General features: G+C 34.0%; 2 protein-coding genes across 2 annotated transcripts; one reads left to right on the top strand and one right to left on the bottom strand.

The window, feature by feature from the left end:
• Positions 1-653: 653 nt before the first annotated feature.
• LOC109020992 (FT-interacting protein 3-like) lies at positions 654-3,534 on the bottom strand. The gene has a single exon (XM_019003531.2). It carries the CDS (start codon positions 3,345-3,347, stop codon positions 1,044-1,046), a length of 2,304 nt encoding a protein of 767 aa, XP_018859076.1. The 5' UTR covers positions 3,348-3,534; the 3' UTR covers positions 654-1,043.
• Positions 3,535-4,636: 1,102 nt separating this feature from the next.
• Positions 4,637-7,369, top strand: LOC109020993 (FT-interacting protein 3-like). The gene has a single exon (XM_019003532.2). It carries the CDS (start codon positions 4,722-4,724, stop codon positions 7,059-7,061), a length of 2,340 nt encoding a protein of 779 aa, XP_018859077.1. The 5' UTR covers positions 4,637-4,721; the 3' UTR covers positions 7,062-7,369.
• Positions 7,370-12,607: the final 5,238 nt, after the last annotated feature.

Below are 12,607 nucleotides of genomic sequence, written 5' to 3' on the forward strand. Positions count from 1 at the left end.
CATGCATGATTTTTGTCTTTTAGGTCTTGTCTGATTTGAGTTTGTATTATGCTTTTTATTTTTTCCTTTTTGGCTGAGTTTGAGCTATTCTACTGATTAATAATATCAGAAACTCAAATGATAGTTTTGAAACCACCACGTGTCCTACGACTTGGTGGTAGAAGGGAGGGAGCGAGATGAGATATTTTGTTAAAAGTTAAATAATATATTATTATAATATTATTTTTATTTTAAAATTTAAAAAAATTAAAATAAAATAAAATAAAATAATTTTATATAATCAATACAGCCGTAAATATTTAGACATACAGGTTAAGATTGAGTAAGATGAGAAAATGAGAAGAAAAAGAAATGTCTTCTAAGTCTTATTGAAAAGTGCAGAGAGGAATTAAGATGTTGGGTTTTACCGCAGAGATAATATTAAATATTAGACTCAGAGACCTGAATTTTAAGAGTGGGTGGCTGATAAGCTTTTGAGTCTGTTTTGCAACTTTCTTTACTATTCACGTTATGATAATTCGTGGCCAACATTTATTTTGTGGAGAGAACGAGAAAATAGACTGCAGATTCATAATCCAGAAGTACAGAGGTAATCGCCATATAAAGTTTTGAATTCATTTCTTAAATATTGGTACGGTAAAAAAGCATCCATATCAACTATCAAGAGCAAATACTAAGATTGAGGACAGATACATCTCAAAACATTATATGCTTTTCCATCGATTTTGAAGAAAAAGAAGCAACTCCAACGCAAAATCTAATGGCGCATAGAGATATCCTAATAAACCTTACACACAATTATAGTGGAACAGAGACCCATTACCATAAATTCAGGCTTCAAACAGAAATACTGTAAAACGGCATCATTGAGCCGAAATTGCCCAAAAGAGGGTTGGTTACACAATACACACAGAACCCAACATCAGCCGCCAAACATTGAAAGCAGACAACAATCTCCATAATTTATTTCCGCATCTTCTCCGCTAACGTAACACGAAGGAAGTAACTCAAAACCATTTGCAGATAAAACTAGCTTAACTTGCTCACAACAAGCATAATGTTTTTGACGGCAACCTCCCGAAGAAATTCAAAAGTACTGAAAAGGAAGGAAGCTTGTCACGAAACATTGGATGCCTCAACATATAAAATCCTGCGAGAAGAGCCACAACTCGGAATGGTGTGATATGAAGAATAATGGCAGCAGACAGACAGAAAATAGCAAACAGAGATGTTGCTCTTGGATCGTGCCAGTTCAGCAACGCTTGTAGCCTCTCCCCATGAATAGCCAAGTCACCAAGCGTATTCTGAAGCTCCCCAGCAGTAATTCTCAACCGATCATACCGCATCCTTACAATGCCCGAAGGCCGTGAAGTTGGGAATGCATCAAATTCTTCATCTAAGATGTCGGGATCCTCATGTAAAATGTGATTGCCCAGTTCAGAAGGATGTCCTGGCCTCCCTATGCGGTACCGAAGCATGATGAAGAAAAGGTATAGGAGAAATGCGGGTAAGATGATCTCCGGGTACATGACCAGGATTATAAAAAGGACATGGACAAATACAGTTGTGACGGGTTTTTCCCAGTTGCAAATCTGATCAAACCATTTGATAAAAGCAAATAACTCATGCAAAATACCCCTAATCCTAGAAAAATTTGCATTGATCCTTCTCAAGCTCCACATCTGGGAGCCCTGATCCAACATGTACTCCAACACCTCTTTCTGTAGCGGTGGCTCATCCACGCTCAACCTCATGAATATAACTTGAATTGCGCGAGATCTGAGGGAATCAAGCTGTGTAGGAGAGATTGGATGAACATAGTGCATTTTAGGTAAAAGACGTTGCGAGTACATATGCATCATCCTAAGCAAAGAGGAGCAACTGAACTTCACGGCCAAATGAATTTCACCCATCTTCTTCAGTCCACTGGAGTGTAATACCATTAGGGGATACTCGTGTTTATAAACCCGACCGGTTTCAAGGGTCGAAATGCGTATCCTTACCTTCCCAATTCTTGAATCCCTTGCCCTTCCATACTTACCATCTCCTCCGTGCAAATGACAGTTATCAAACACCCCAATTGTTACGACTGTACAAGGATCAAATACCTCCCAGGCATATTGCTCATTCCACTTGGGTCTCAAACTGTCAATAATCGTCCTTGTCCTGACCCACTTGTGACCATACTTTGCCACACAATAGGCATCTGTTGTTCCACGACCATCTTTTGTCTTCATCGGCATCAGCCCCTGAGCATTTAGAATTCCGAGTTCCAGTACCCCAATGCTGGACTTCCACAACTCTTTTGCCGTCGGACGAAGGTCACTGATATGGTGCGTTGATTCGTCCAGGACGTGATAACCACCTTCCAAGCAGATCCTCATATGAATCTTGCCGGGAACTTTGATTTCCTTCTTCTGCTCCCCTTCTACAATGACATGCTTTTCGAGATCATACCACCTAGCGTTGACAGGTTTATGATCGAACCTCATATCAACATCCTGCAGGGGAATTTCGTACCTCCCCAAAAGTTCACCCTTGCTCGGGGAAAGTCTCTCTTCGACTCTCAGAATTAAGGGCTCCTCAAATGGCTTCGCTGCTACAAACATTAAATCCTCATTCCAGACAGGATTCGTAGTCCCGCTTTGAGAATTTCTGGTTCTTAATACCTGATTTCCCAGAATAGCCTCGACAAACGTTTCTGGGAACCTACCCTTATCACTCGGCTGCAAGTCCTGAGCTTCAATTACATTGACCCTCAAATACCAAATCTCAGGAGAGTAGTACACCTTCGACGGAAGACTACTAAGAACATCAGTCCCGCTAACTCCCTCCCAGTCTGAATCCCATGCTTCCGGAAAGGCTTCATCAGCTTGTGTGCCCATCCAAACAGCCAACATCAGCTCCCCCCTAACCTTCTCCCTCTTCCTATCCTCCAATCCATACCACTGAGGCGCCGATGGACTGTCCGGGGGAACCCGTTTAGGAATCTCCTTAGTATTAAAAATAACCCGACCCATAAAATCGTCCGTCGTACAATTTGTATTCTTCGCAGTTATTTCAAGCACCGCGGACTGAATCCGGTCACTTCCAAATGCAAACACCTGGTTCCACTCGGGATTCGACTTCTTCGCAAGACGACGAGTTGTACCCTTGTAGTCTCCAAGCTTTACCTCCACGCAAGGACCAAAACTACCGCTGACATCTTTTCCGGCCAAGTCTTTGGCCATGTTCACGTGTACATAGAGATAGCACATCTCTTCAACAAGGTCATAGGCGCTCGTATGCTTAGCTCCGGTAACCATTCCCCTTCCGAGATGGGGATGGATCGCAGCTACCGCTGGCATCTTTTCTTAACTTTTTTGAATCTAATACCAATAATCTGAAAACGGATTCATAAATCTTTGTTTTCGGTGGAAAATGCATGAGAAAATTGATATGGTTACTGGATTCCGAAGTATAGACAGATGGGTCAGAAGGTCAAACAGTCAAAGATGGAAATGTAAGGGTATGTTTTGGAAAATAAAATGAGATAATAATTTTATAAATAATTGGAGGAGGTTTATAAATAGTTATAAAATAGTTTAAGTTAACATTATTATCTTGTATATTATTATTATTATTAAAACAAAATAGTTTACGTCTTTGGTATACTAATGATAGTTTAAATTTTGAAAAACAATATAGGAAAAGTTAAATAAAAAATGTTATGAAATTGAAATATTACTTTTTAATATTATTTTTATTTAAAAATTTAAAAATATTGAAATATTTTTTTTTATTTTAAGTTATTGTAAAGATTAATTTTGAAAAATTATAATAATTATTTTAAAAAATGTTTGTATGATGTTTAGAAAAGTAAGAAATGAGATCAGAATTTACAAGAGAAATGATTAATATAAATTTTAAATAGATAAATTTCATATAAGTTATTGTAAAAAAGTGGACCTCACCTTAAAAAAAATATAAAAATATTATTTTTTATTAGTGAGACTCATCTTTTGTAACAAAAGATTTATATAAAATTTGTCTATTTAAGGCTTTATCTAGCATTACTTAATTTACAAATATATCTTAAGGGCTAGTAAAATTAAAATATGGTTAGAATATAGTTTTATAATATTATAAATGAATATTTTATAAATAATAGTAAAATAATTTATGAATAGAAGTAAAATAGTTTGAGTTTAATATTTTTTAGATTTTAGAGAATGAGATAAAAAAAATTGAATAAAAAATATTATAAAATTAAAATATTGTTAGAATGTAGTTTTATAATATTATTTTTGTTTGAATATTTGAAAAAATTAAATTATTTTTTATTTTTTATTTTAAAAGTTTGAAAAAATTGTAATGATAAATTTAAAAATTTTATATTTAAATTATATTTAAAAAATAGGAAAAATATATGAGATCTGAATTTTGTAACCAAATGTATTTCTAAACAAATCCTAACCGTCACAATAATAAAAGAGTGGGTCTACGGCACCGACAGATTGGCAAAAAGACCTTTTTGAATCTGTCGTTTCTCCAGTATTTTTATTTTTACTTTACCGATAAAAGTTAAAACCACGAGTACTAGTCAAGTCCACATGTAAAGTAATTTTTCGAAAAATAAAAAAACTCTACTATTCCCAAACATTCATGTCCTCAAGTCGAACAACCCTCCACTGAAATTTCAGTTCTTTCGATTTGGGCATCTCCTTGAACCAAGACACAATATGCAGAGGTCTCCACCAGAAGGGTTTTTGTTTAAGGAGCCCAATCCCCATCTCGGAGGGGAAAAGGTCACCGGTGACAAGCACAAAAGCGCCTATGACCTCGTTCACCAGATGCCGTATCTCTATGTACGCGTTGTCAAGGCCAAGGACTTACCGGAAAAAGATATCGGCGGTAGTTGTGATCCTTACGTGGAGGTGAGCCTTAGAAACCGCAAGGGTTCAACTCGGGATCTTAAGAAGGAGTCGAATTGTAAGTGGAACCAGATATTTGCTTTCTCGGGAGAGCAGATTCAGTCTTCGGAGCTTCAGGTTACTGTGAAGGATAAGAATTTTCCAGAGGCTCTAGATGCTTTCATCGGTCGGGTTTTGTTTAATGTGATTGAGGTTCCGAGGAGGGTTCCTCCGGATAGTCCAGTGGCGCCTGAGTGGTATGAAATGGTGGGTAAGAAGGGGGAGAAGGCTAAGGGGAAGCTGAAGTTGGCTCTTTGGATGGGTACACAAGCCGATGAAGAATTTCGTGAAGGATGGAAATCAGATTCAGCTGGATTTGGGGGAAGTTATTGTCTTGCTAGCATGCCTTCAAAGGTATACCTGCATCCTAAACTTTGGTACTTGAGTGTCAATGTAATTGAAGCTCAGAACCTGCGACTGAGTGATGAGGGTTGGTTCCCGAGATTTTTTGTGAGGGCTATCCTTGGAAATCAGCAGATGATAACCAGTGTTTCTCAAAGCAGGACTATTAATCCTAAATGGAACGAGGATTTAATGTTTGTAGCAGAGGAACAATTTGAGGAGTACTTGATTTTGAGTGTAGAAAACAGAGTTGCATTTAAGAACGATGAAGTTGTGGGGACGTGTAGAATTCCCTTGCAGCGTGTTGATAGGAGGTTGGATAATAAACCTGTGAACCCCGAGTGGTATAATCTTCAAAAGAATGTCGTTGCTGGAGAGGAACAAAAGGAAACCAAATTTTCCAGCAGGATTCATATGAGGATCTGCTTGGAAGGTGGTTATCACGTCCTGGACGAATCAACGCACCATATCAGTGACCTTCGTCCGACGGTAAAACAGTTGTGGAAGTCCAGCATTGGGGTACTGGAACTCGGAATTCTAAATGCTCAGGGGCTGATGCCGATGAAGACAAAAGATGGTCGTGGAACAACAGATGCCTATTGTGTGGCAAAGTATGGTCACAAGTGGGTCAGGACAAGGACGATTATTGACAGTTTGAGACCCAAGTGGAATGAGCAATATGCCTGGGAGGTATTTGATCCTTGTACAGTCGTAACAATTGGGGTGTTTGATAACTGTCATTTGCATGGAGGAGATGGTAAGTATGGAAGGGCAAGGGATTCAAGAATTGGGAAGGTAAGGATTCGTCTCTCCACCCTTGAAACCGATCGGGTTTATACACACTCATATCCTCTTTTGGTTCTACACCCCAATGGGGTGAAGAAGATGGGTGAAATTCATTTGGCTGTGAGGTTCACTTGCTCCTCTTTGCTTAATATGATGCACATGTATTCACATCCAATTTTGCCCAAAATGCACTATCTTCATCCATTAACCGTTAGCCAGCTTGATAAATTGAGACATCATGCAACTCAAATCGTATCGATGAGGTTGAGCCGGGCTGAGCCACCGCTGAGGAAAGAGGTGGTTGAGTATATGTTGGATGTTGACGGGAACATTTGGAGTTTGAGAAAGAGCAAAGCAAACTTTATCAGGCTTATGGCAGTTTTGGGTGGGTTAATGGCTCTGCCAGAATGGTTTGATCAGATTTGCAACTGGAAAAACCCCATCACAACTTTATTGATTCACGTGTTGTTTATCGCATTGATCAGGTACCCTGAGCACATCCTTCCCATAATTTTCCTCTACCTTTTCTTGGTTGTGGTTTTGCGTTATAGGAGGCGGCCAAGATGTCCACCTCACTTGGACACTCGCCTTTCTCAAGTCGATACTACACATCCTGATGAACTTGACGAACTTGACGAAGAATTTGATACATATCCATCTTCCCGGCCTTCCGACATTGTAAGTATGAGATATGATCGGTTGAGAAGTATTGCTGGGAGGATTCAGACCAAGGTTGGTGACTTAGCTGTTCAAGCAGAGAGGCTACAAACTCTACTGAGCTGGCGAGATCCAAGAGCAACAGCTCTGTTTGTAATTTTCTGTCCGGTTGGTGCTATTGTTCTCTTTGTTATACCATTCCAAGTTGTGGCCCTTCTCGCTGGATTTTTTAAGTTGAGACATCCAAGGTTTCGACAGAAGCTTCCTTCAGTGCTAGTGAATTTTTTCAGGAGGTTGCCGGCCCAAACAGACTGCATGTTGTGAGCAAACGTCCAAATTATTGGTTGCAATTGCTTGTGAGTGGAGTGGCGATGAGTTACCCCTCTGGTTTTATGTTAGTGCGGAGAAGATGAAGAAACAGATGGAGCTTATCTGCTAGTTTCTATGTTTTGAGCTTGATGTCGAGCTCTGTGTAACCTGCCTTGAAGGTACTAGATTTGTTGATTTGCATCTTAAGCGATGCCATCATTTCTTTTGAGGCTTGACTTCATGGTAATCACCTTTGCTCATCTCGAGGTTTTTAGGTTGTAAGTTTGCATTAAAGAAATTAATGTTGTTGTTGTTGTGCTGAATTCGTAATCTTCAATCACGTAGAAAGTCGCCTAAAATTCTGATTATCTTGGGGATGGATGTAAATTTGTTTGCATTCTTCTCAACATACGATGAATTATCTGTCTTTACTTACGAGTAAAGTATTATAGTATTAGTCTAATATAGAAATAAGTTATATGCTATGATAAAAATAAGTATAGTATAATAAATTAATAATAAATAATATTATAGTATAATAACATGTAATTAAATACTAAAAATTAGTCTAGTATAGTAATATGTAATTAGATACTAGGGAATTACTAATTGTTAATAATCAACACTGACAATTAAATTTAGTTAAGAAAAGAATTATAAAAACCATAAATAAAAAAGTTATGGCTAAAACAAAGTTAAAAGTTAACTTTAGGGGTTAAAAAAAGGGGGTTTGGTTTATGATTTATGAAAAAAAAAAAAAGTGTTCCTATTGTATCGTTTGAGTTTTTCCCCTCAAACTAATACTAGTGTAAATTGTACTATTTTTTTTCTTTTTTTTTTTCTTTCAAATATTAACATTTTTAAAAAATAAAAAATATAACAATTTATTTATAGTCACTTTTTTTAAAAAATAAAATAAAATATCCGAACGGTAATTTTAAGGGAGCAAATTCATGAAGTCAAGTATCATTTAAAAAAAAAAAAAAAGTTTAGAAGCCCAAAGGACCAAAACCTTAGCAACTCAGCTCTGTTTGATCAAAACGGCTTCGTTGGATAAAAACAACTCCCAAAATTCAGTTGTTTAGATTGGTTAGAACTTAGGGTGTATTCGTTTCATCAAAAGTCTAGTTAAATATAAAATATGATAAATTTCATCAAAAAAGAACTGTATTAGATTAGACAAAGAGATAAATAGGAAGATTTGAGCTACGGTAAATTAATGTGTTTCTTTAAATTTGAAGAGTTACTATTCACCTATCAAATCTATATTTTATTCACTTTTAATCTCCAACGATCTTTTTTATTCACGTTTAATCTCCAACCGTCTTGTAATAATAATGTAATAATCAAATTAAATTATTAATTCATATATGATTAGTATAATTATAAAATATGAGATAAAAATAAAAATATTATTATTAAAAAATAATATTATATTATTATTTTGATGAATTCAATAACTAATTCAATGTGGAGTTATGGATAATAAGGTTTTAGATATATGAAAAATATGTATTTTTCATCAAAATTTGAAGATGAATTTGATGAGTCCAATATTAGTACTTTAACCCTCGACCTCATTAGCCACTCACTTTCAATCTCATTCTCAGACTTGTGGGTTGTTGCCTTTCTATTGCTTTCTTCTCTCGCCATGCGATCGTAACTATCCATGCCCCTTGTTGACGGCCACCAATGTCCCCCGCGTGACCGAATGCACTCTTAATCTAACTCTCAGACCCGTCCCTTCTCTCTCTTTCTTCTCCCGCAATGCGGCAATCACTGACCCTACCCCTCACCGTCAGCCACCACTATCCCTCGCCATTGATTTCTTCTCCTCAGGGCATCTCGGCATCTCTCCTCTCGATATCTTTTCAAAATCTTAGATTTTTTTCTTAGATCTACTATATTCTGAAGTGTAAGAAAAGTATCATTAGCTGATTTTTTTTTATTATTTTTTGTATTTCCTTCGTTTGCATCATAGAGATAAAGTTTTGTACTTTGTATTGTATGATATGGTGGGGAATGGTCAATGGCAAAAAGAAATCCGACTCTACTGATTTTGTCTCGATAAATCAAAGTTGGAGTCGAATTGGAGATCGGATTCAAACTCTAACAAAGTCAAAGTTGAATTCGCAGCATATGAACTCTAACATAGTCAGTGCTCACCCCTACTCTCACTCCATATCAGTTCTCTACTTTTTTTTATTATTTTTTTCTACTCACTTTGTACATTCTTAACTACTTAGTTTTTTTGTTTTTCAAAAAAAAAAAAAAGAGTAGAGGAAAATTTTTAACTTATTTCTTTTCATATTTTCATAATTATTGAATTAGATACTGTACCCGTATTTTCGACTTTTCATCCATAACGATAAAACTTTTCATCTGGACAGGATTTTTTTCCAACTTCCAACTTGGTCTAAATTCCTGGAAACGGGAACAAATCCAGGCTGGAAGCCGAGTTGCAAAACTCGAATACATCCAATCCGGATGCTAGGTTTAAAATCCGATAATCTGATTTTTTTTTTTTTTTGGTGATTCATGGGTTCTCTTTGTATCCCATATTTCACAAATTAAAGGCAGGGCCTATGTGAATTAAGTCTATGCACCATATCAGTTCCAATAATATATATATATATTAATAACAGTTGAATTTATCATATGTGTGACTTCCACTTGATATTTTTTAAATTTTTTATTCATGTGCCCACACATAATTCGGTTATGGTATTTTTTTGGAATATAAAATTATAAACAACAAAACAAATTAAACAAAATATAAAGATGGACAGATCAGCTTTCCTCGAAAGCTGCTTTGATGGTGGACAAAGTTAATTTTCATGATTTTCATGAGTTTGCACCATTTTATATATACTAATTATTTAAATTTCCTTTTCCCAAAGACTTTCTGCAATTAAATCATTAAATATATATACCTCTATTGTTTATAAATAATAATTAATTGATGATGTTTACATCTTATACGTACGTAACAAGATTTGAATCTTGGCTGCATCGATCTTATCTAAGTTGCTTACCAAAGCATTGTGATGGGTGAGTCCCATCATGTACAATACTGTGATTGTAACAAAACAAAAAAAAAAACTTGGAATTCGGGTTTTTCGGCCTGGGTGCCCATCAGGGCCTACTTAGAGCATTCTCATCCGATTCCCTAAATTTTTCTCTAAATTTTAGTTAAAAAGGACACTCCCTATAATTTTATCCTAAATTTTACTCATTTTTAAAAAACCTTCTACATCTCATTCCTTATCCTTTCTCTATTCTATTAAAATAATATTCTTCTATTATTTCTTTATTATTTTTTTCTCTCACTTCTATTTTCAAACTTCACTACTTAATATTTTTTCTTATGTTTTGAACTATTATTATAGTGAATATTTTAAATAAAAATTTAAATTATTTTTTTAAGGGTTTAATAATATTTTTAAAATTATTATTTTTATATTTTAGTAATTATTTAAATTATTTTTAAAAATATTATTTAAAAGTATAATAAATATGAGTATAAGAGAAAATGTAGTTGATTGAAAAAAGAATTTATTTTATTTATTTAAATAAAATATTAATAAAAAATGATTTAGGGGATGAATAGTGGTTCCCTATATTTAGGGAACCACTGTTCATTTCCTAAATCAAAATCTTAAAATAGGGAATGGGATGGAATGGGGTTTTTGAGCTTTTCCCTATAATTTTTCCTATAATTTAGAGATAATAGTGTTTTAGGCATCCGGATGGGGATGCTCTTAATCTGAGTTCTGGGTTATAACTTGGAGGAACAGTCTTATATAGTAAATTTCTTTTAAATTATTTATCTCTCTAAAGAATAATATTTTTCAAATTAGTACTTTCGAAACAATAATACTTTACAGAAAATTATCTTATTATCTTTTTCTAAAGAGCTTTGCTACACAACCTCCACCACACTCCACACTCCACACTTTTTTAAATTTTTTAAATTTTTAATATTTTTTTTAAATTTTTTTTTGAGTTTATTCTTTTTAAATTATTTTAAATTTTTTATTCATTATTTATATAATAAATATTTAATAAAAGAAAAAAATAATAAAAATTAAAAATAATGTAGAGTGTCGAGGTTGTATGAATAGTAGGAGGTTGAGTAGATTTTTTGTTTTCTAAATGGTCAATTTTTCTAAAGAACAAAAAAGATCTTCTCAATAGTGACATTTTTGTCAAATTTCAACTCTAAGAAATATGAACACAAAAGAAATCAACTCTAAGAAATATGAACACAAAAGAAAGTGTAGATGGTTGAAGAAAAAATTTATGTTTTGGTCAAATAGAAGATTTGCAAAAAGTTATTTATGGATGAACAGTAACTCCTATGTTTAGGGAGCTACTATTCAAATGTCAAAAAATTGCCAGTTGAATGTAGAATTCTCTCTGTCAAAAGTTAAATTGTTTTACTAATGTTTAGCCAAGGAACTTTTATAATTAGTGGAATGCTCTAATATAACTTTTTAGTTTTAGGAGTTTTAGTTGTATAATTTAAATAATAATGTCTATTATTAACAAAATTATTTATTGTTTAGTAACCATATTTCTACATCACTTTTAAATATGTTATATTTATTTAAAAATAATATAAAAAATTGAAGTAGAAATGATATAAAAAATCATTTAAGGTAGTGTCAAGCCTGTGATAAGATCAAATGATAAAGTTATAATTATCTAAAAATTGTATAAGTATTTTAGCTCGTTGACAATTTTCTTTAAAATTAAAACTACGTTTCGCTGCTTGCACATTATTTGAAATAATATATTTGAGGAAACACATCAAAATAATGTTTTTTTTTAAATGTAGCTTTTAGCTGGTTTTTAGGTTGAAAAATATTTTTAATATGTAACAACTAAACATTTTAATTTTATCATCAAATAGCTTTTAAGGTTGTATAAACATTTTTTACTATCCTTAACACAACCTCAAACAAAGCCTTAGTATAATATAATAAGATCGTAGTTTATTTACAAATTTCACAAAAGGCAATTCCATTATTTTTGGCGTTATTTATTTTGATTAAGCTAAACCTAATTTATTTATACAAAAAAATAAATTTATTTAAAAATTGAAGGGGTCATGGCACATTGGCACTGAAAACGGGTGAGCACTCAGAGCAGGTATATCCCCTGGTCCCTTACCTCGTCCTAGCTTTTGTGGTGTGGTGTGGTGTGGCACTTTTTTTCACCTATCCCGCCTTTTCTATTGATATCGTTTAGATTTAAATAAGGAAAGAGGTAATTTTAAATGAATTAAATAAAATATTATTTTTAATATTATTTTTATTTTAAATTTTTAAAAAATAAATTATTTATTATATTTTATATAAAAATTTAAAATTTTTTTAATAATAAGATAAGATGAATTAATACGAGTTTAAAATACAAACAAGGCAGGACTGTTGATCTTCTCAGCCACCGTATGAATCTCCGACACCCATTGACCAAACTACTTTTAGCTTGGAGAGGGGCATGGCCCCCTAGCCGCCTAAAAGAGAGCTAACAATTATTATTCAATTTTAAATAAA

The sequence above is a fragment of the Juglans regia genome, chromosome 11 (assembly GCF_001411555.2).
Source record: "Juglans regia cultivar Chandler chromosome 11, Walnut 2.0, whole genome shotgun sequence".
Lineage (NCBI taxonomy): Eukaryota > Viridiplantae > Streptophyta > Magnoliopsida > Fagales > Juglandaceae > Juglans > Juglans regia.